Source organism: Scyliorhinus torazame, chromosome 1, assembly GCF_047496885.1.
Source record: "Scyliorhinus torazame isolate Kashiwa2021f chromosome 1, sScyTor2.1, whole genome shotgun sequence".
Taxonomy (NCBI): domain Eukaryota; kingdom Metazoa; phylum Chordata; class Chondrichthyes; order Carcharhiniformes; family Scyliorhinidae; genus Scyliorhinus; species Scyliorhinus torazame.
The window spans coordinates 106,489,220-106,513,496 of NC_092707.1; the positions used below are offsets into that span (position 1 = coordinate 106,489,220).

General features: G+C 50.3%; 1 protein-coding gene across 2 annotated transcripts in view; it reads right to left on the reverse strand.

Moving 5' to 3' along the window:
* Positions 1 to 24,277, reverse strand: part of LOC140410772 (glutathione hydrolase 1 proenzyme-like) — a 494,093-nt gene that overhangs the window by 347,558 nt on the left and 122,258 nt on the right. Inside the window, exons 3-5 of one of the 2 annotated variants that reach the window (XM_072499369.1) lie at positions 20,252 to 20,422; positions 16,379 to 16,509; positions 13,093 to 13,185 (exon numbers count right to left, since the gene is read on the reverse strand). In XM_072499369.1, the coding sequence (XP_072355470.1) occupies positions 13,093 to 13,185; positions 16,379 to 16,509; positions 20,252 to 20,422 (395 nt within the window). Of the gene's footprint in view, positions 1 to 13,092; positions 13,186 to 16,378; positions 16,510 to 20,251; positions 20,423 to 24,277 lie in introns of those variants that run through there. The other variant, XM_072499388.1, reaches the window with a different exon arrangement.

A 24,277-nucleotide genomic window follows, 5' to 3' on the forward strand; every position in this document is an offset into this window, starting at 1 on the left:
GTTTATCTTTCAGGCTCTCCCAATCTTTATACCCAAGGCCTTTTTTCGGAAAGTGGACACAATCATCTCTGACTTTGTATTGGCGGGGAAGGTGCTGAGGGTGAGGAGGACCCTGCTACAGGGGCAGGGGGGGGTGGCGTGGGGGGGGGGGGGGGGGTGGCGGGTTGGCGTTGTCAAACTTGCTTCATTATTATTGGGCGGCGAATGTGGACAAGGTGCGGCGGTGGTGGGAAGGAGAAGGGGTAGAGTGGGTTAGGATGGAGGAGGAATCTTGTAAGGGGTCTAGTTTGAGGGCTATGGTGACGGCAGCTTTGCCAATGGCTCCGAGTAGGTATTCAAGGAGCCCAGTGGTGCAGTCCACAGTGAAAATATGGAATCAGTTTGGGAGGCATTTTAGGGTGGAAGGGATGTCTGTGTGACGCCGCTGTGCGAGAATCATGGGTTTGAGCAGGGGGGGATAGGTAGTGTATGCAGGACGTGGAGTGAAGTGGGGCTGGTCAAGGTGAGGGATCTGTATTTGGAGGATGGGTTCGCCAGCCTGCAGGAGCTGAGGGAGAGGGTAGAGCTGCTGAGGGGTAGTGAGTTCAGGTATCTGCAGGTCAGGGACTGATGCTCGATCAATGACTCCAGAAGCGAGATTGGATGACAATTGAAGGATTTATTACACTAGATGTTTCCCCCAGCAGCGCAGGTACAGAATGCAGCTGCTAGGGAGACACAGACTCTTATACTCCGCCTTACTGGGCGGAACCAGCAGGCAGGCTTCACCAATGATCTTCCTGTCTCAGGTACCTCCCACACCAATGATCTTACAGCCTCAACCTAGGTACCGTAATACCCCTAATACAGACTACCACAGGGACTTTGCGCAAAAAGGTCTGGAGGGGGTTCCTTAGGTTGCTGGGATACACCCTGCTGGAGCGACTGCTGCTTCCGGATGTGGAAGGGGAGGGAAGAATTGGGGGTATATACAAGTGGCTGGGGGAGCAGGGAGGCGAGCAGGTGATGAAGATCAAGGAGAAATGGGGAGCGCAGTTGGGAGGGAAGATCAATTGGGGAGTATGGATTGAGGCACTGCGTAGGGTAAACGGGACCTCCTCTTGTGCAAGGATGAGCCTGACACAGTTTAAGGTGGTGCACAGGGTGCATATGACTCGGGCGAGAATGAGTGGGTTTTTTCAGGGGGTAGCAGATGAGTGTGAGAGGTGTGGGCGAGGGCCAGCGAATCACGTGCAAATGTTTTGGGGTTGAGAAAAATTGGGAAGTTTCTGGGTGGGAGTGTTCGCGGTCTTAGCCAGGATAGTGGAGGAGGGAGTGGACCCAGACCCTTTGGTGGCGATATTTGGGGTTTCAGAGAAGCCGGAGCTCATGGAGAGGAGGAAGGCCGATGTCATGGCCTTCGCCTCTCTGATTGCATGGCGGCGAATTTTGCTGGAGTGGCGGTCGGCATCGCCACCGGGGGTAGCAGCATGGCTGGGTGACCTGTATGACTTCCTGCGGTTATGAGGGGCTCAGCAGGAGAGTTTGAGAAAAGGTGGGGGATGTTTGTGACCGTGTTGGAGAAGCTGTTCATCGCAGGGGGGTGGGGGAGGAGGGACGGAGGGGAGGGTGTAAAAGGGGAAAAATCTGTACAGGCTGTATAGTTGATTGATGGTAAGTATGTTTCCCGGGGTGTTATTTGCTGTAACCTGTTTTGATACATGTTCATAATAAAATACATAAAAAAAAAAATAGGGCTGCATCATCGCACCAACGCTCCTCTCCATCTACCTTGCAGCAACACTCCACCCGTCACCCTGAAGCTCCGCAGTGAATGGAGCTAACCTACCAGACAATCGGGGTGGCAGGTGGCACAGTGGATAGCACTGGGACTAAGCCGCTGAGGAAACGGGTTCGAATCCCGGCTCTGGGTCACTGTCCGTGTAGAGTTTGCATATTCTCGCCATGTCTACGTGGGTTTTACCCCCACAACCCAAAGATGTGCAGGTTAGGTGGATTGGCCATGCTGAATTGCCCCTCAATTGGATAAAATAAATAAATAATGGGCTGCTCTAAATTTAGAAATAAAACTTAACGAACAATCGGCTAATTGTACAACCTCGACATCACCAGGCCAGAACCAAGAGCACACCAACCTCTGTCATCGAGCTGCAGTACACAGACAATACCTGTCCGTGTGCACATTCAAAGGCCGAGCTACAAACCATCGTTGGTGCATTCATCGAGGCATATGAGAGAATGGGCCTCAGACTAAACATCCTGAAAACAAAGGTTCTCTACCAGTCCCCACCTGCCACACAAAAATTCCCCCAACCATCAAGATCCACGGTGAGTCCTTGGACAATGTGGATCATATCCCATACCTCGGCAGCCTCCTCTCGGTGTGAGCAAACATTGACAATGAAATCCAACATCGACTCCAATGCGCCAGTGCAGTGTTCGGACGCCTGAGGAACAGAGTATTCGAGGACTGAGTCCTCAAACCCAGCTCCTAGCTCATGATCTACAGAGCAGCGTTGGTCCCACCTTCTGTATGTATCAGAAACATGGACAATGCACAGCAGACACCTCAAATCCTTGGAGAGCTATCACCAATGCTGCCTCTGCAAAATCCTGAAAATCCACTGGCAGGATAGGCGTACCAACGTGAGTGTCCTCTCCCAGGCCAGTACCCCCGGTATCAAGGCACAAGTCACATTCGACCAGCTGCGATGGGCGGGCCACATTGCCCGCATGCCTGACACAAAACTCTCAAAACAAGTGCTCTACTCCGAGCTCCGCAATGGAAAGCGATCACTCGGAGGGCAGAGGAAATGATACAAGGACAGTCTGAAAGTATCTCTAAATAAATGCAATATGCCCACCGACATTGCTTGCCTTTGAACGCACAAGCTGGAGAAAAAGCATCGGCGAAGGTGCCAATCACCTCAAGCGTCGTAGGGTGGAGCACGCAGAGGCCAAACGTAAACAGCGGAAGGAGAGCGCAAAATCCAGAGCGTCCGACCCACCCACCTCATCAAGCACCATCTGCCACTGCAGAACCCACCTCTCCGGAGTGGAAGCAAGTCATCCTCGAGGCTAAGGGACTGCCCAAGAAGAAGAATTTGGTGGATCGGTGCTTCCATAATCGATTTTATCTTCCCTTCCATAGGGTGCAGCCCTTTGGTGCCGACTCAAAATCCTAAGCACTTCTCTTCCTGAGTTTGGAATGTACATGTTGCTCTTTTCAGTCTTCAATCTTTTAAAAACTTCTTGGAGATTTGCTAATTGCTCCTCTTTGGATGCTCCTGTTATCAGTACATCATCTAGATAGACAACCACGTTGGGCAAGTCCTGTAGTAAACTTTCCAGCGTGTGCTGGAAAGTTGCACAAACCGAAGAGATTGCAAAGGTTGCCGGTCCACTGATGTACCATCTAACTATTCGAAACCCATTTCCCAGCACTTGGCCCATAGCCTTGTACGCCTTGGCATCGCAAGTGCACATCTAAATACTTCTTAAATATTATGAGGGTCTCCCACTCCACCAACCTTTCAGACAGTGAGCTCCATACTCCCACCACCCTCTTGGTGAAAAGGTTTTTCCTCACATCTCCTCTTAATCTCCTGCCCCTGACCTTAAATCTATGCCCTCCTGTCATTGATCCTCCAGCAAGGGAACAGCTTCTTCCTGTCTACTCTATCTATGACCCTCATAATTTCATAGATCTCAATCATGTCCCCCCTCAGTCTCCTCTGCTCCAAGGAAAACAATCCAAGTCCATCCAATCTCTTTTCATGACAAACTCTCCGGCCCAGACAACCGCCTATTAAATTTCCTCTGCATCCTTTCTAGTGCTATCACATCCTCTCTATAATGTGGATTCCAGAACTGCACACAATACTCTACTTGTGGCCTAACCAGCATTTTATACAGTTTCAGCGTAATATCCCTGCTCTTAAACTCTATACATAGAACATAGAACATAGAAAATACAGCACAGAACAGGCCCTTCGGCCCACGATGTTGTGCCGAACCTTTGTCCTAGATTAATCATAGATTATCATTGAATTTACAGTGCAGAAGGAGGCCATTCGGCCCTTTGAGTCTGCACCGGCTCTTGGAAAGAGCACCCTACCCAAACTCAACACCTCCACCCAACACCAAGGGCAATTTGGACATTAAGGGCAGTTTATCATTGGCCAATTCACCTAACCCGCACATCTTTGGACTGTGGGAGGAAACCGGAGCACCCGGAGGAAACCCACGCAGTCACGGGGAGGACGTGCAGACTCCGCACAGACAGTGACCCAAGCCGGAATCGAACCTGGGACCCTGGAGCTGTGACGCAATTGTGCTATCCACAATGCTACCGTGCTGCCCTTGAGAACAAATAAATCTACACTATATAATTTTACCGTAATCCATGTACCTATCCAATAGCTGCTTGAAGGTCCCTAATGTTTCCGACTCAACTACTTCCACAGGCAGTGCATTCCATGCCCCCACTACTCTCTGGGTAAAGAACCTACCTCTGATATCCCTCCTATATCTTCCACCTTTCACCTTAAATTTATGTCCCCTTGTAATGGTTTGTTCCACCCGGGGAAAAAGTCTCTGACTGTCTACTCTATCTATTCCCCTGATCATCTTATAAACCTCTATCAAGTCGCCCCTCATCCTTCTCCGTTCTAATGAGAAAAGGCCTAGCACCCTCAACCTTTCCTCGTAAGACCTACTCTCCATTCCAGGCAACATTCTGGTAAATCTTCTTTGCACCTTTTCCAAAGCTTCCACATCCTTCCTAAAATGAGGCGACCAGAACTGTACACAGTACTCCAAATGTGGCCTTACCAAAGTTTATACCTCGGCTAATAAAGGCAAATATACAATATGCCTTCTGAACCACTGTATCCACCTGCTCTGCTACCTTAAGGGACCGGTGTAAGGGCGGCACGGTAGCACAGTGGTTAGCACTGTTGCTTCACAGCGCCAGGGACCCAGGTCCAATTCCTGGCTTGGGTCTCTGTCTGTGCGGAGTCTTCACGTTCTTCTCGTGCCTGTGTGTGTTTCCTCCGGGTGCTCCGGTTTCCTCCTACAAGTCCCGAAAGTCGTGCTTGTTAGGTGAATTGGACATTCTGAATTCTCCCTCCGTGTACCTGAACAAGCGCCGTAGTGTGGCGACTAGAGGCTTTTCACAGTAACTTTATTGCACTGTTAATGTAAGCCTACTTGTGACACTAATAAAGATTAATATTACAAGCACACCAAGGTACCTCTGATCCTCTTCGCTTTCCAGGGTCCTGCCATTTATCATGTATTCCCTTGCCTTGTCTGTCCTGCCCAAGTGCATCACCTCACACTTATCCGGATTGAATTCCATTTTCCACGGATCAGCCAATCTGGCCAGCCAGTCTATATCCTCCTGTAATCTAAGGCTATCCTCCTCACTATTTACCAACCCACCAATTTTCGTATCACCTGTGAACTTACTGCTCACCCCTCCGACATTCATGTCTAAATCATTTATATAAAGCATAAACAGCAGTCATTTATACAAACCACCATAATCGTTTACATAAACCACAAACAACTGATCCCCACAACTCCACCGGACATAGGTTTAGAGTCAGAAAAACACCCCTCGACCATCACCCTCTGCTTCCCGCCACTTCGCCAATTCTGGATCCAATTTGTCAAGTTTCCTTGCACCCATGGCCACTCACCTTCGCTATCAGTCTCCCATGTGGGCCTTATCAAAAGCCTTGCTGAAGTCCAAGTAGACTACGCGAAATGCATTGCCCTCATTTACATGCCTGGTCGCCTCTTCAAAGAATTCTGCCAGGTTCGTCAGATATGACCTCCCCTTAACAAAACCATACTGACTGTTCTTAATTAATCCCTGCCTCTCCAAATGCAGATTAATTCTGTATCTCAGAGTTCCATCCAATAGATTCCCCACCACTGAGGTTAGATTTACTGGCCTGTAGTTTCCTGGTTTATCCCTTCCTCCCTTCTTTAGTGGTACCACATTGACTATCCTCCAGTCCTCCGGCACCTCTCCTGTGGTCAGACAGGAATTGAAAATTATTGCCAGCGCCCCTGCTATTTCCACCCTTGCTTCACTCAACAGCCTGGGATACATTTCATCTGGCCCTGGGCGTTTTTCCATCTTGAAGATTGCCAGACCACTCAGAACCTCCTCTCTGCCTATGTTAATCTATTTCATTTTATTGCAGTCCTGCTCCCTGATTTCTATCCCTTCACCATCCCTCTCACAAGTGAACACCGACACAAAGTATTCATTTAGATCCCTATCTGCATCCCCCGGCTCTACACACAAATGACCATTGTGGTCCTTAATGGGCCCTACTCTTTCCCTAGTTATCCTTTCACCCTTAATGTACTTGTAAAACAACTTAGGATTTTCATTTATTTAACCTGCCAGTATACTTTCATGTCCCTTTTTTACTCTCCTAAATTCCGTTTTTAAGTTCCCACTTGCACATTCTATACACCTCCAAGGCTTCTGCTGTTTTGAGCCCTCGCTATCTGCCATAAGCCTCACTGTTTTTCCTGATCCAATGCAGTGTATCCCTCGCTATCCAGGGTTCACTGGATTTGTTGGACGCACTTTTTTTCTTGGCCCTGTACTCTCCCCATTTCCTTCTTGAATGTGTCCCACTGTTCTGTCACAGATTCATTTAAAAGTGTAGGCTCCCAGTCTACTCTGGCCTAATCATATCTGATCTTATTTAAATCGGCCTTCCCCCAGTTTAGAACATTGATCTCAGGCCCATCCTCATCCTTTTCCATAAGAGCTTTAGTTATGATCACTATCTGCAAAATGCTCCCCATTGATACTTCAACAACTTACCCGGCTTTGTAACCCAAATTTAAGTCCAGGACTGTCCTCTCTCTTGCAGAACCTTTTACATACGTCCATGGCTGCCAGCAGCTTCCTGCAAACCTGGGGGCTTCGCCTGCTTGCAAGCTCTGCAGTTCCAGCGTCCCCCTTTTGGCTCTTTCCTAGCCTGGGCAACTTCTCTTGCCTTCTTTCAGGTAATCTCTCCCTCGGCTGGAAATTTCTTTTGTCTGGCTGTGTTGTTAACTCCGCAGACTAGCCTCTCTCTACATGTCGTTGTGTGCCGTCCCAAACTTGCAATGCTCAGCCATTTGATTTAGACCCATCATGGATGCCCCTATTGATGTGTTGGGTGTTCTGGATCACATACAGGTCACCAACACTTGAAGTAGTGCAACACTATTTTATTAAAAGGTTAACTGTTTAAACATACTTGAACTGTGGGTAAATACGATACCAGCTTTAACTAAAGACATTTGCCTTGTCCTAACCAGTTGATGCACTCAGCACATGGTGAATGTTGCAGGCTGTGAGCTCTGTGCTCCTAGCTAGCTACTACTCGAATGAGCGGGAACTCTGATGCCCCCTGTCTTTATAGTGCGTGTGCTCTCACTGGTGATTGGCTGCGGTGTTGTGTATGTTGATTGGTCCCACTGTGTGTCCATCAGTGTGTGTCTGCACCATGATATACTGGTGTATATTATGACACCTATTGTCTCTTCTGGGGTTCTTGTTGTCACATTTGTTTTCTTTAATTATCACCAAGGGCTTCGGGTAATAATATACGATGACTAATTCCACAAGTTCCTCAAAAGGTTTGGAGCCGAGGGCAGCTGGAGAAGGCAGACTCCTAATCAGGTCATAGGTCGGGGCCCCACAGGTTGTGAATGGGATTACCCGCTGCTTCCCATTATCCCCGGCGCCGGTGTTTGATATATAACATCCACTGCTCCGTGTTAGGGTCGAATGGCTCAGGTTTCCCAAAATAGGGCATTTTGATAACTCTCAGATTGCTGAACGATTTGCTTCAAAGAAAAGCCTTCCAGATGAGGCCTGCTCTCCCAATTTCTGTAGCAGGAGGAAGGCACTCTGGTTGATCCTCGTCTGTAGTATCTTGAAAAACAGGCGACCACCAAATTGATTGATTAATGAATAAATGGTTTATTAACACAAATAACTTGACAGAGAGTGAGATAAAGCTGCCGTATTTCACAACTTCAAACTGCTATCGAACAATAAAACCGAGGCTCGGCCCCAGGTCTTGCGGCCCAATTGGCCCTACAGGTGTCATGACCCCTTAAAAGGGAATACTACCACGGGAAGGGACACGGCTTTAATGCATGGCTAGGGCAAAGGTCTGGGACACACAGAACCGGCATGATTGTGGGCAGCTGGATGAAAGTACAAAGGCGCCTCGCTTTTTTCTCCCGTCCACATCACTCTCCGCACAGGCCCACTCCTGTTCCTCCCCTACAAGCTCAATGGCTCTCTCCTTGAAAGGAGTCAGGATATGAAGCACTGCCTGTCTTCACTCGCAGCAGTTGTCAGCAAGCTCGTCCTCCAGGGAGATAGATTGGGATGCTGTGATTAGGCCGCATGTTGGGTCAGAAGGCAATGGTGCCTGGCATGTGTGGGCGCTGCATGTGAGCAGGGATGAATTGTGAGGAGAGGGTTCTCAGGGGAGATGAGGAAGAGTGTGGGAGGTCGGGTGCTGGGGCCAGCAAGGTGGCAGCATCTGAGGTCCAGATGGCATGGTAAGGGGTGACTGAAGGGGAGAGTGATGAGCAAAGACAAGAGACAAGAAGGACTTACCCTGGCAGCACGAAAAGGTCATTCATCCTTTTGCAGCATTGAACCCCTGTTCTCTTGTGGAGGGCGCTAGCACTCACCAATGCAGCCATTGTCTTCCACATGGGGATTGTGACCTTTGCTTGAGGGATCCTGCAGCCTGTGGGTATATGGTTGTCCTTCTTGTCATGATATCCAGATCAGCATACATTGGTGCAATCACACACACTGATGGACAGGCAGTTGGACAAACCAGCACACACACAACATCACAGCCAATCACCAGTGAGAGCACACGCACTATAAAACTGGGAACACCACAGTTCCCGCTCATTCTACCAGGAGATAGCTCAGAGCACAGAGCTCACAGCGCGCCACTCAGACATAGACCATGTGCTGAGTGCCTCACTAAGATAGTGATCGGGCTGGGTCCACAGGTTAGCTGGTAAAGCACGTACCCAAGCCAGTAGTTAGTTGTTACCGTTGATTAGACAATAAAACAGAGTTGTACCATCTACAGCCCTGTTGGATCATTTGTGCATTGGAACACCCAACACGACATGATACCAGTAGCGGACGCAAACCAGCGACTGTGAGACCTACCTGCACCCTTTCAGAAATCCGCCATCCTGCTCCATGGAAAACATCAGCCCGCCGCAGCCTCTCCGAATCGCTGGCAATCTCGGCGTAAACTGGAAGCTGTTTAAACAGCGCTTCCAGCTCTTCCTCGAAGCCACAGACAGGGAGAATGCATCGGACACCATGAAGATCACCCTCCTCCTCGCCACGGCAGGGCAACACGCCATCCACATCTATAACTCCCTGGCATTCGCGGAAGGTGAGGACAAAACAAAATATAAGATGGTGCTTCTGAAGTTCGATGAACACTTCAGCGTGGACGTCAATGAGAGCTTCGAGAGGTACCTATTCCAGCAGTGCCTGCAGGGTAAGGATGAGCCTTTGCAATCTTACTTAACACACCTCCGAATCCTAGCGCAGTCCTGCGGCTATGGGGCCACCTCCGACTCCATGATACGGGATCAGATAGTTTTTGGGGTCATCTCGGAAACCTTACGCCAGCAGCTCCTTAAAATAAATTGACTCATCCTAGCGACTGTGTCCTCCACGAGAACGCGACCAGCTGGTACTCCCAAATCCAGGCGGCCGAAACAGCACGGCACGGGCCCCATGAGGCGCAGCGGGTCCAGTCGATCGAGTACCTCCCGGCCCGCAGCCCGGACGAGGGCGGCCATTTTGCACGCTTTCCGAGGCCTCCCACGCTTGTACGCGGCAAAAGAGGGGACGTTGACGCAGAGGAATGTGATGCGCAGGCGCACTCTACGCAGGACCGCACCGTGCATGCGCGGTGGCGCAACGAACGCCATGACGTCACGACGTGTGGCAACTGTGGCTCCGCCCACTTAAAGCGGCAATGTCCGGCCAAAGCGCGACAATGCCTTCGATGTGGCAGGATGGGCCACAATGCTGCCTGCTGTCGAGCAGCTCAACCTGCCAACTCCCAACAATTCCACCAGCCTCGCAGGGACGTGCGGGCGATTCAGCCCACCTTCACTGAGTCATATCCAGATAATATGCAGACCAGCGATACCGAAGACAGGGAACCCTTCCGCGTTGCGGTAATCCACAAGAACCGGATGTCCCCAAGTCGGAACCACCAGCCACTGCCAGTGCACAGCATTGATCCGGGCGATGAGTGGTGTGCCACCCTAACGGTCAACCGATCACAGATCACATTTCGGCTGGACACTGGTGCCTCTGCCAATCTCCTCGCGTGGTCAGCCTTCCAGACCTTAAAGGTTAAACCACCGATTCTGCCATCCCACTGTCAGCTGGTTGACTACAATGGAAATGTCATCCCGGCCACGGGGTCCTGCCAGCTCGAAGTTACACACAACTCACACAAAACCACATTATCATTTGAAATCGTAGGATCCTCGAAGGACTCTCTGTTAGGCGCACAGGCGTGCAAGATCCTCCACCTCGTTCAGCGGCTACACACTGTCTCCAGAAGGCACGTCCGATTTCCCAGATGCAGACTTTAGGGCACAGCTCCACTCACTCCTCGCGCACAACCAGGAGGTTTTCGGGGGCATGGGCACACTGCCCTACACGTACAGAATACGGCTCAAACCGGACGCCACCCCGGTCATTCACGCACCTCGTAGGGTCCCAGCACCACTCAAGGACCGCCTCAAGCAGCAGCTGCAGGACCTGCAGGACCAAGGAGTGCTTTCCCGGGTCACGGAGCCAACGCCATGGGTCAGCTTCACGGTGTGTGTCAAGAAGCCCTCCGGCGAGCTCCGGATCTGTATCGACCCAAAAGATTTAAATCACAACATTATGAGGGAACACTACCCCATACCCAAACGAGAAGAAATCACGAGCGAGATGGCTCGGGCAAAAATATTCACCAAGCTTGATGCCTCAAAGGGCTTTTGGCAGATTCAATTGGATCAGCGCGGTAGCCTTGTGGATAGCACAATTGTCAAACATTATTCTGATTGACTACTTCTCAAGTTATCCGGAGGTCATACGCCTGCACGACATGACGTCATCAGCTGTCATCCGGACATGCAAAGAAACCTTTGCTCGCCATGGAATTCCGCTCACCGTCATGTCTGACAACGGGCCTTGCTTTGCGAGCCAAAAATGGTCTTCCTTTGCCATTCATACAACTTCACACACGTGACGTCCAGTCCCTTGCATCCGCAGTCGAATGGCAAGGTGGAAAAGGGCGTCCACATTGTGAAGCGGCTCCTCTGCAAGACTGCTGATGCCGGATCTGACTTCTGTTTAGCCCTGCTGGCCTATCGCTCGGCCCCACTGTCCACGGGCCTCTCACCAACCCAGCTGTTGATGGGTCGCACCCTCAGGACCACTGCCATCCATTCATGTTCCTGACCTCGACCATTGCGAAGGATGCAACAACAGCGTGCTCAGCAGAAGGTGGCACTTGACACTCGGGCGACTGATCTTCCTGCCCTGGCGCCTGGAGACAACGAACGCATACACCTACCGGAGGGTGGCTGGTTTGCAACCGCCGAGGTTCTCCGCCACGTGGCTCCCCGCTCATTCTTGGTTCGCATGCCTGATGGCTCTATTCGCCGCCCTAATCGGCAGGCTCGCTACGTGATCATGCACCGGTGCCATGCCCTCCTGTTGTCCCTGATGTCGACCTTGTTGAGTTTCCTGCCACTCTGCCTCTTCCCCTCCCGCCCGTGGCCAGGCCCATTCCTCAGCTGGTGGATCCTGACCCACCCTTGAGGCGGTCAACCCAAATACGTCGCCCGCCTGAGAGACTTGACTTATGAGCCTGTTGGCACATTGGACTCACTGAATTGTTTACCAGTACTGTTAACGAGTTTCTTTTCTTGTCGTTCATTGTTCCAGAGTTTTCTCTCGTCGTTTGTTGATTGCATTTGTTCTGTTATTGGTATAACGTTGTTGTTCTGTTGCACCTGACACCTTCCTCTGTATATAGTTTAGCCTCATATACATGTTGTAAATATTGCACACACATACCCAGATGCACTCAGTATACATTTCTATTTATTATCATGTAGGCACATATCCTTTGTGAAAGGGGGGGATGTCATGATATCCACATCAGCATATCATGGGTGCAATCACACACACACTGATGGACAGGCAGTTGGACCAACCAGCACACACATAACATCGCAGCCAATCACCAGTGAGAGCACACGCACTATAAAACAGGGAACACCACTGTTCCCGGTCATTCTACCAGGAGATAGCTCAGAGCTCACAGCGCGCCACTCAGACATAGACCATGTGCTGAGTGCCTCACTAAGATAGTGATAGGGCTGGGTCCACAGGTTAGCTGGTAAAGCACGTACCCAAGCCAGTAGTTAGTTGTTACCATTGATTAGACAATAAAACAGAGTTGTACCATCTACAGCCGTGTTGCATCATTTGTGCACCAGAACACCCAACACGACACTTCTCTCCTCCAGGGAATCAAAAAAAACTGCGTGAGGACCAAGAGCTGGCTTCTTGGCTGCCATCCTCCTGGTCTGACTGTGGTGTAGGACCATTTAAATGCAGCGCCCCCTTGATAAAACTGCTCAGGTGACACCCGGGGCGGGCAAATCACTCACACATCGCCACAAGCATGGGATTTTCCATGTAGGGAGATTTTTTTTCCCAATGTATTGATTCTTTGTGGTCCGGACAGCGCAGATCCGGCAGCGCCAATGGGATTTGCACAGGTTTTTGTGCCGAAAATGGCACTTAGCCTGATTTTGGAAAAATTCCACCTCTTATGTTTTTGAGTCCAAGCTTCACGAGGCAGGGTGGATGGATGGGTGTGGGGAGGAGGGTCAACAAGAATTAATTAGAAGTTTTAGGCTGGAATCTCCTGCTCCCGTCTACGGCGATCCCCCTGTGTAAAATCCCGCCTCCCCCCCAGTGTTTACCTTTACGAGACAGTCCATCCGTCTTATTGATGAACATATCCCAAGATGCATTGCCAGGAGCCACTTCTTTGGAATAAATCATTTCTGTTTTTCCTGAAAAATAAAGGAAAAAAATGTATTGTTCCATACAAATGGGATCACAGGGTGGGAATTCTGTGTTTAACATTCACTGCAAGAAGATACACTGCAGAATGAGAAGATAAAGACAAAGACATTTGTTAGGCCCCACATCAGATGTGTTGAGGTGGGCAGCAAGTAAACATCATGTTGCCTGCTTATAAACATGGTGCGGGATTCTTCGAGCCACCACGCCAAAATCGCTCTCGGTGCGGGGGCGTAGAATGGACGTCAAACCCGAGAGAATCGCCGGGGGATGGCGTGAATCCCGCCCCCGCTGGTTGCCGAATTCTCTGGCACCGGATATTTGGTGGGGGCGGGAATCGCGCCGTGCCGGTTGGCGGGCACCCACCGCCGCCCCCGCCCCCCCCCCCCCGCAATTCTCCGGCCCGAATGGGCCGAAGTCCCGCTGCTGGAATGCCTGTCCCGCCGGTGTAGATTAAACCACCTACCTTATCGGTGGGACGAGGCGGCGCGGGCGGACTCCGTGTTCCTGGGGGGGGCGCGGAGCGATCTGGCCCCGGGGGGTGCCCCCACGGTGGCCTGGCCCGCGATCGGAGGCCCACCGATCCGTGGGCGGGCCTGTGCCGTGGGGGCACTCTTTCCCTTCCGCCTTCGCCACGGTCTCCACCATGGTGGAGGCGGAAGAGACTCCCTCCACTGCGCATGCGCGGGGATGCCGTGAGCGGCCGCTGACGCTCACACGCATGCGCCGCCCGGAGATGTCATTTCCGCGCCAGCTGGCGGGGCACCAAAGGCCTTTTCCGCCAGCTGGCGGGGCGGAAATTCGTCCGGCGCCGGCCTAGCCCCCCAAGGTTGGGGCTCAGCCCCCAAAGATGCGGAGCATTCCGCACCTTTGGGGTGGCGCGATGCCCGACTGATTTGCGCCATTTTGGGCCCCAGTTGGCGGACATCGCGCCGATACCGGAGAATTTCGCCCCATATGTATGCCAGACTGGGTAAGGGTGGCAGATTTACTTCGCTAAAGGACATTAGTGAACCAGATGGGGTTTTTTACAACAATCAATGATAGTTTCGTTGTCACCATGACCGAGACTAGCTTTACGGTCCAGATCTTATTAATTGAATTTAAATTCCGCTGGCTGCCATGGTGGGATTTGAACCCATGTTCCAAGAGCTGTAGCCTAGGCTTCTGGATTACTGGGCAGTGACATTCCCACTGCACCACCATCTCCCCATGAATGACATTGAACTCATAATCCAGAAACCCAGGGTTAATGCTGTGAGTGATGGGTTCAAATTCCACCACCGCAGTGATAGAATTGAAATTCAATCAATCTGAGATATAATAATAATCTTTATTGTCACAAGTAGGCTTACATTAACACAGCAATGAAGTTACTGTGCAAGGCCCCTAGTCGCCACATTCTGGCGCCTGTTCGGGTCCACAGAGGGAGAATTCAGAATGTCCAAATTATCTAACAGCACGTAGAATTTCATAGAATTTACAGTGCAGAAGGAGGCCATTCAGCCCATCGAGTCTGCACCGGCCCTTGGAAAGAGCACCCCACTTAAGCCCACACTTCCAACCTATCCCCGTAACCCGGCAACCCCACCCAACCTTTTTTGGACATTAAGGGCAATTTAGCATGGCCAATCCACCTAACTTGCACATCTTTGGACTGTGGGAGGAAACCGTCTTACGGGACTTGTGCGAGGAAATCGGAACAGCCGGACGAAACCCACACAGACATGGGAAGAACATGCAGACCCTGCACAGACAGTGACGCAAGCCGGGAATCGAACCTGGGAACCTGGCGCTGTGAAGCAACAGTACCTACCACTATACTACTGTGTCGCCCTCAGGACAGGTGGGTAAAAGTTTGGTCAAATTGATTTGATGGAAAGTCTTAAATAAGTGTGTGGCATAGAGATTTAGAAAGAAACGGCATGGTGTGGGTGTCATGGTGGCACAGTGGTTAGCACTGCTGCCTCACAGCGCCAGGAACCCGGGTTCAACTCCAGCCTTGGGTGACTGTCTGTGTGGAGTTTGCACGTTCTCCGCCTGTCTGCGTGGGTTTCCCCCGGGTGCTCCGGTTACCTCCCGCAGTCCAAACATGTGCAGGCGAGGTGGATTGTCCAAGCTAAATTGCTCCTTAGTGTCCAAAGTTGTGCAAGGTAGATGGGGTTACAGGGATGGGCGGGGGAGGGGGGAGGGAAGGGGAAACGGGGCCTAGGTAGGTTGCTCTTTCAGAGGGTCGGTGCAGACTCAATAGGCCCAAAGGCCTCCTTCTGCATTGGAGGGATTCTCTGGATTTCTATGGAAATCAAGGGAACGAGGCAGCTGATTGCAGATGCCAATATTAGAGTAAAATAAATCAGGAAGGCGTTAGAGGTGAGATTTGAAGGAGGATAGAGTGTTTGGAGGTTTGGAGGACTGGAGGAAATTAGAGATATAGAGGGATTTGAAAACAAGTATGAGAATTTTAAACTCAAGCCGTTGTTGTCTGTCGGGATGAACAGTTTTGTGGTACAAGGGGGTGTGGTTATGTTTATTGTATATATTACCAGAGGAGAAATTATGTGATGTATCATATATGTGATTCAGACTGGACCTTTGCTGTGAGGAAGCAACCAGATTCAACGTGTGTACAAGTTCTCCTACTTATATGATGCCAGCAACTCCTTAATAAACGGACCTATGGGATGTGTTGGGTGTTCTGGATCACAAACAGGTCACCAACACGGGAAGTGGTGCAACTCTATTTTATTATAAGGTTAACTATATTAACATACTTTAACTGTGGGTAAATGCAATACCAGCTTTAACTGTTGACTCTTGCCTAGTCCTAATCAGGTGATGCACTCAGCACATGGTGAACGTCTGTGTTGCAGTCTGTGAGCTCTGTGCTCTGAGCTGGCTGCTACTAGAATGAGCGGGAACGCTCCTGTCCCCTGTTTTTATAGTGCGTGTGCTCTCACTGGTGATTGGCTGCGGTGTTGTGTATGCTGATTGGTCCATGACCATTAGTGTGTGTGTGTCTGCACCATAATATACTGGTGTATATTATGACACTATGTATTCCAATTCCCCATCACATAGGGCGGTAGCAATGGTGGTGTCTACAGCTGATGCATTCTGCTCTCAAACAAACAGCAAATTGGGAGAACGACAGCAAGGATGCAGATTGAGCAACGAGACACATACCTGTTTGTGCATTGTAGATAATCATGATGAAGCCTCCCCCAATCCCCATGCTGTGTACATTCATTAGTCCATTGCAGAGCATGGTAGCAATGGTGGCATCTACTGCTGAGCCGTTCTGCTTCAGTATGTCCCTGCAATCAAATCAGTGAGAGATTTAGGCCAGGACTTTTCACTCTCATTAGCCGCGCAGGTTCGCCAGCGGGAGTAGAGAACATCGTCAGGCCAAGGTCGTGTTTTATGTTGGTGTGAAAGTGTGCCGTGATCCTCCCCCCCCCTTCTGGGGGTTCTGACTTGTACAACTTACCATAAAAGTCCCTAAAGACCTACTTTATTTTAGCTGGACCCCGCACCGTGTTCCCCCCTCTATCTCTGACTCCCCCAATCTCCCTAGCCGCCTCCCTCCTCCGCAGCTGATGCGCCAACATCCGACTTGCCTTCTCCCCATACTCATACACTGCTCCCTGTACCCTCCTCCACTGGGCCTCAGCTTTCCCCGTCGTCAGCAAGTCAAACTCCATTTGGAGGCTCCAGCACTTCCTCAGCAGCCCCTCTTCGGGGGATTCTGCATATCTCCTATCCACCCTCAGTATCTCCCCCACCAATCTCTCCCTCTCCATCCTCTCCCTCTTCTCCCTGTGAGCGCTGAAATTAGCTTCCCCCTGACCACTGCCTTCAGTGCCTCCCAGACCACACTCACCGACACCTCCCCATTATCATTGGCCTCCACATATCTTTGGATGCAGCCCCGAACCCGCCCACAAACCTCCTCGTCTGCCAGCAGTCCCACATCCATTCGCCACAATGGGCGCTGGCCCCTCTCCTCCCCCAAATCCAGCTCCACTCAGTGCGGGGCGTGATCCGAAATCGCAATGGCTGAATACTCCGCCTCCTCCACTCTCGGGATCAGTGCCCTGCTTACCACAAAAAAGTCTATTCGCGAGTAGGCTTTGTGCACATGGGAGAAGAAGGAGAACTCCCTTGCCCTTGGCCTGGCAAACCTCCACGGATCTACCCCCCCATCTGATCCATAAATCCCCTCAGGACCTTGGCCGTTGCCAGCCTCTTACCCAACCTCAACCTAGACCGATCTAGTGCCGGATCCAGTACCGTGTTGAAGTCCCACCCCCATTATCAGACTACCTGCCTCCAGATCCGGGATCTGATTCAACATCCGCTTCATGAACCCTGCATCGTCCCAGTTTGGGGCATATACATTCACCAGCACCACCCGGCCCCCCTGCAGCCTGCCACTCACCATCACATATCGACCCCCTTTATCCGCCACAATATCCACTGCCTCAAAGGCCACCCGCTCACTCACCAGGATTGCGACCCCCCCTGTCTTTCACGTCTAGCCCAGAGTGCAAAATCTGCCCGACCCATCCCTTCCTCAGCCTGGTCTGATCCGCGATCTTCAGGTGCGTCTCCTGTAACATGGCTACGTCTGCCTTTCACCCCTTTAAGTGCGTGAACACCCGGGCCCTCTTGACCGGCCCATTCAAGCCTCTCACGTTCCACATGATCAGCCGGATCGGGGGAATACCCTGCCGACTAGCCATCTCCTTTTTTAGGCCAGCCACGTGCCCAAGTCTCCCGCACTCTCCAGCCCCCCAGGCGGAAGCTCCCCGCCCCGACTCTCCCTCTTACCTTCAACTCCCCCTCAGTCAGCACAGCAGCAACCCAGTTCCCCCCTCCCAATCCCCCCCCCCCCCCCTGGATTAACAGTCACAACATTCAATCATCCACCGACTGTTCCGAAGAGCTTTTAAAAAAACATTTACTTGCTTTGAACTCAATTCTCTTTTCGACTTTGTATGAATGTATGTGCATGTATTTTACTATTTTCTTGCCTTTTGTACAGCACCCTGGTCTAGTTTGCAGTCAATTCCAGCCCCACATGTCCCAGAGTCACAACACAAGTGCATTAACCAACAACTCTTATAAAAATACCTGAAGCCTTTGAACCTTGGCTGCCCAATAATTACAGTCACAAGGGCTGGGATTCTCCCCAACCTGGCGGGGCGAGGGGTCCCGGCGGGATGGAGTGGCGGGAACCACTCCGGCGTCGGGCCGCCCCAAAGGTGCGGAGAATCCGCACCTTTAGGGACCAAGCCCTTCCCTTGAGGGGCGAGGCCCGCGCCGGAGTGGTTGGCGCGCCGCCGGCTGGCGGGAAAGGCCTTTGGTGCCACGCCAGCCGGGGCCGAAGGGACTTCGCCGGTCGGCGGAAGTCCGCGGATACGTGGGAGCGTCAGCGGCTGCTGACGTCATCCCCGCGCATGCGCAGGGGGGGTCTCTTCCACATCGGCCATCGCAGAGGCTATGGCCGAGGCGGAAGAAAAGGAGTGCCCCCACAGCACAGGCCCGCCCGCGGATCGGTGGGCCCCGATCACGGGCCAGGCCACGATGGGGACACCCCTTTAGGCCAGATCGCCCCGCGTCCCCGCCAGGACCCCGGAGCCCGCCCGCGCCGCGTAGTCCCGCCGGGAAGGGGGGTGGTTTGATTCACGCCGGCGGGACTGGCATGACACCAGCGGGGCTTCGGCCCATCGTGGGTGGGAGAATCGTCGGGGGGGGGGGCCCGCCGACCAGCGCGGCGCGATTCCCGCCCCCACCAAATTTTCGGTGCCGGAGTTTAGAAAATGTTTCGCCCCCACAACCCAAAGATGTGCAGGGTGGGTGGATTAGCCACGCTACATTGCCCCTTAATTGGTAAAAATGAATTGGGTACTCTAAATTTTTTTTTAAAAATCAATCAAGCCGAGTCCCAACCCATTTCTCTCACTGGTGGCGACTAGTCTGCAACTCCAGTTTCAACCAGCACAGCCTTCTGTATTCTTCTGCCTGAACTAAAAACACAGGCTGCTTGCCTTAACATGACATGTACATTAATCATCCATGGATCAAAAATGTAACGGTCAAATAAAAGAAAGGGAAAATAAGGGAATAAAGAGGGAACAAACGGGAAAGACCTTTGCACCTTTGGTACTTAAAATAAATTCACTCCATCATTACCTCAAAAAAGCCTGGTTAAATTGGCTCCTTTTAAATCATAACTATCGGGTCTGGGAAAAAGGCATTCATGAAAGGTGATCCTTTTGAGATTAAATCTTGCAGCGGCCCACAGAATAAAGTCAGGGGGCAAGTTCGCCCTTCCTTACTGGGGACATAACTATTTGGCAGGGTGAGAGGGGGGGGTTATCTCAGCTGGGCGGTGACAAATTGAGGAATCTTGCTTCGGACAAGACCTTTGGGAAACCTCACCTGGGGATGGTTGTAACAAATGCCGGAGTGATTAACCTAAACTGAGATCATTTCAACATTTGACAATAGATTAGCTGGTTGAACGGAAAAGAGATACAGGACCAAACGGACTTATGGGATTACATACAAACATAAAAAATACGATGAGGAGGCCATTCAGCCCTTCGAACCATCTCCTCCATTCACTATGAGCATGGCTGATCTTCTATCTCAACACCATAGTCCCACGCTCTCCCCATGCTCGTTCACACCATTAGTGTCTATGAATCTATCGATTTCCTCCTTGCATATGCTCAGTGACTTGTCATCCACAGCTCCACCATCCTTCAAGTGGGAAAAGTGTCTCCTCATCTCAGTCCCAAATGGTCAACCCTGTATTCTGAAACTGTGACCACTTGTTCTCGATCAGTCAGAGGAAACAGCAGCCCTGCGGCCAGTCTGTCCAGCCCTGTCAGAAGTTTATACTATTAGGAGCACAGGTCTATGGAGGATAAAGATCAATACGGATTGGTTTGGAGAAACAGTCTGTATCCCTGCTGTAATTCTCTGGAAAGGTTTTGCAATATTCCTCTCAGAGACATTGTGAGCCAAGGCCCTGGAACAAACACTCACCTTCCAATCTCTGAACATCTCGCTGCATCAGCAGCCACAACAGCTCTCTCGAAGGAATAAGGTGGCGTCTCCTTGGACTTCAGCCCAAAGTACAGGCTTAGGAAGAAGATAAGGATCTCCAGTATCATAATTACAAAAGCAATATGTCCTTTTGATGTCTTATTCATTTTTCTAAAAGGAAAGAGAAAGGCGAGGTTCAGGTGTGGGTGTGAGGACACCAGAAGTGAGCAGGCTTCACATTAGAGTAAAATACTTGATTAATAAAAACCCACTGTGGTTCTATCAATAAGCCCCACATTTGTAATATAGTAAAGCTGCTTGAAAGCACTAGTCAGATAATTACCAAGTCTCATATTTTGTTCTCAATTTCTTCTGTAAGCTTCAAAGTTTATTTGTGGGTGGTATTTAATTTGTCCCTTTCTGTGCCAAATACCAAAGCGGGTTGGGTGATGAGCTGGCCTGGAGAGGGTGATGACCCTCGGGTTTAGGGGTCAGTAAGTATTATTGGACCAGCAGATAGGACGTGGAGAATACTGGTCCAGTAGGAAAGCAGCTTTTGGCTGTGCCATGACTGCAATGATTGACCTTCTCCAAACTGGAAACATTTACAAGATAAAACTGAAGAGCCACTCACTGCTGCTCACATTGTCCTTTTTAGCGAGTTAGTGGGAGCAGAGTGCCTCTAAACTGAGTAATAAACTGAGTGTTTGACTCTTCAATTGGAGTCACACGTGAGCAGGTATCGTGTGCAAAATTCAGTTCCATAGTGCATGTATTTTGAGTGCCAAAATGGCACAGCTTGATTCTGTTCACTTGGGGCATAACCCATGCTGAGCCCTATCTCATGTGGGTGTTAGCATGAGTGTTACGCGGCTCTGAGAGGGCGTTGTTCATGATCTGAACTTACAGATAATACTGGAGGCATTGATAAACTTTACTTTCTGTTGAACATCATACTGTCCATGTACAATGCAAACTTAGCACAAGGCTCTACATAGAACTATCTCTCTTGATGCTTCGTTGTCATGTGATCTTGGATAGGATGCTGCAGTCCCCCAGCCGCGTGTTTCTCAGTGGAACGCCGTTCACTGGTGGTGGCATTCTCTCTTCCCACCGCTTATCAATGGGATTTACCATTGAAGCTAGCCACGCTGCCGGGAAACCCAAGGGCGGGTGTGCACTGCCAGCGGGAAAAGAGAATCCGAACAGCTTGAGAATTCCAGCCCTTGTGTCAATGATGATGTGAACGATTTATTTATATATTTAACAACTTTTTATACTATATCCTTCTCTCCGACTCAATTAAATACATTATTTACATTATACTACATCTCCCCCGAAATCACTGACTCATTTAAATATATTATTTACATTATACTACATCTCTACCCAAGTCTCTGCTTTCATCTCTGGTTCACAGAGATAAGTGTTGTGGTCTCACTGACCTTGTTCTCAGCTCTCTGGGAGGTTATATTGGATTCAAGTGCCCAGCTTGCTCGTGACAAAGTGAAGGATGGGGGCGATGAAGATGGAGAAAAGGGTGGGGGCGATGGCACATCCCTGCTTAACTCTAGTCTTCTGCTCAAAGGTTTCTGTCTTATTTCCATCAGTGAGGACTGTCTCCGACATCTTGTGGTGGAGGAGTCGGAGGATGTTGATTAAGTTCTCTGGACAGCTGGCCTTAGACAGGGTCTTCCATCAGACTTCGCGATTGACAAAGTCAAAAGCCTTGGTCAGATCGATAAAGACCATGTAGAGTGGTTGATATTTTTTTATTCATGGGACATAGTTATTGCAGGCTGGGTCAGCATTCATTGCCCACCCCTCATTACCCTTGAGGGGGCAGTTACGAGCCTACCACATTGCTGTGATCTGGAGTCACATGTAGGCCAGACCAGCCTGTACTGCGCTGTAATGTTCTATGTTCTATGTTAAGGATGGCAGATTTCCTTCCCTGAAGGACATTAGTGAACTAAATGGGTTTTTACGACAGTCGACAATGATTACAATGTCATCATTAGACTTTTAATTCCAGATTTTTTTGTTGAATTCAAATTTCACCATCTGCCATTGTGGGATTTGAACCAGGGTCCTCAGAGCATTACCCTGGGTTTACTAGTCCAGTAACAATACCAGTATGCCACTGCCTCTTGGCATTTCGCTTGTAGGTGCCAATCAGTGAAAAGTGTGTCCGCTGTTCCACTGTTTAGTCGAAAGCCACATTGGCTTTCTGGAAGAATTTATTAAGAAACTGTGAGAAAACAGATAACGAGGATTTGGGCGGTGATGGAGAGTAGTTCTCACAGTCCTTTTTTGTCTCCTTTCTTGAAGATGGTGGTGATAACTGCATCCCTGAGGTCAGCAGGGATTTTTTTCTCTGTCCCAAGTTTTCAGGGACAGTCGATGGAGATGACGGGTGATCTCTTTGTCTCCAATCTTGAAAATCTCCGCAACTCCTGCGGCTTTTCCATTCTTCATGTGTTCAATTGCAGCTTCGACCTTGTCCACGCTTGGTAGGAGTCCAAGGTCATCTTGGATGGGAAGCTCAAATACATCCTGATCTATAGTTGTATCACAGTTTAGAAGTTCTTTGAAGTGTTCTCTCCATCAAAGGACAATATTTTCTCTGTCTCTCAAGAGGGTTTCATCAATACTCTACATTGGTTTGAGGCCCAGAGTGTGGGGTCCATATATTGCCTTGGTGGTACTGAAGAAACCCTGGCTTCATGCTTGTCAGCGAGGAGATTGCTTTGTCCAGCCGCCTGGATGCGCTACTTTGAGGCCAGGTGCTGGCAGCCTCACACACAGCACTGTAACACAACAGTCCTTGAAATATACCTGAGCAGTGATGTTCAATCAGGCAAGACAATATGTTGAGGGCTGCCTGAAGCTTGTAACACATCTCAAAAGCTTGTCCAGGTGCCCAACAGCACTGAACCATTCACTCTGGGGAAATGCCACACTGCGAGTAAGGAGGTCGATTAGTGCCACTTTGCATGATTGGTATCACATGAATGCACGACATTGCTTCAGGTGATTCCCTCCAATGTCATTGAGAGAGGCCACTCGCATTTGACCGAGTATGGCATCAAGGAGACCTAGCAAAACTGGAGTCAATGGGAATCAGGGAAAACTCTCCGCTGGTTGGAGTCATACCTGACACCAAGGAAGATGGTTGTGATTGTTGGAGGTCAATCATCTCAGCTTCAGGATTTCACTGCAGGAGCTGCTCAGGGTAGTGTCCTAGGCCCAACCATCTTCAGCTGCTTCATCAAAGACCTTGACCTTCATTCCATCATGAGGTCAAACATTCGTTGATAATTGTATAATGTTCAGCACCATTCGCGACTTGTCAGATACTGAAGCAGCCCATATCCAAATGCAGCAAGACCTGGACAATATCCAGGCTTGGGCTGACAAGTGGTGATTAAGTTCATGCCACAGAAGTGCCAAGCAATGACCATCTCCCTCAAGAGAGGATCTAACTATTGCTCCTTGACACTCAATAGCATTACCATCGCTGAATCCCCCACAGTCAACATCCTGGGTGTTACCATTGATCAGAAACTGAACTGGACTAGTCATATAAATACATATATAAATGTGGCTACCAGAGGAGGTCAGAGGCTAGGAATCCTAGATTGAATAAATCACCTCCCCCCCCCCAAAGCCTGTCCACCATCTACAACTCAGGAGTGTGATGGAATACTCTCTACTTGCCTGGCTGAGTGCAGCTCCAACAATATTCAAGAAGCTCAACACCATCCAGGATAACGCAGCCCACTTGATTGCTCCCCCTTCCACAAACATTCCTTTCCTCCACCACCGATGAACAGTGGCAACCATGTGTACCATCCACATGCTGCACTACAGGAACTCACCAAGGCTCCTTAAGCCGCACCTTCCAAACCCACAACCACTACCATCTAGAAGGATAAGAGCAGCGGATGCCTGGGATCCCCACCGCCTGGAGGTTCCCCTCCAAATCACTCATCACCCAGACTTGGAAATATATCGCCGTTCCTT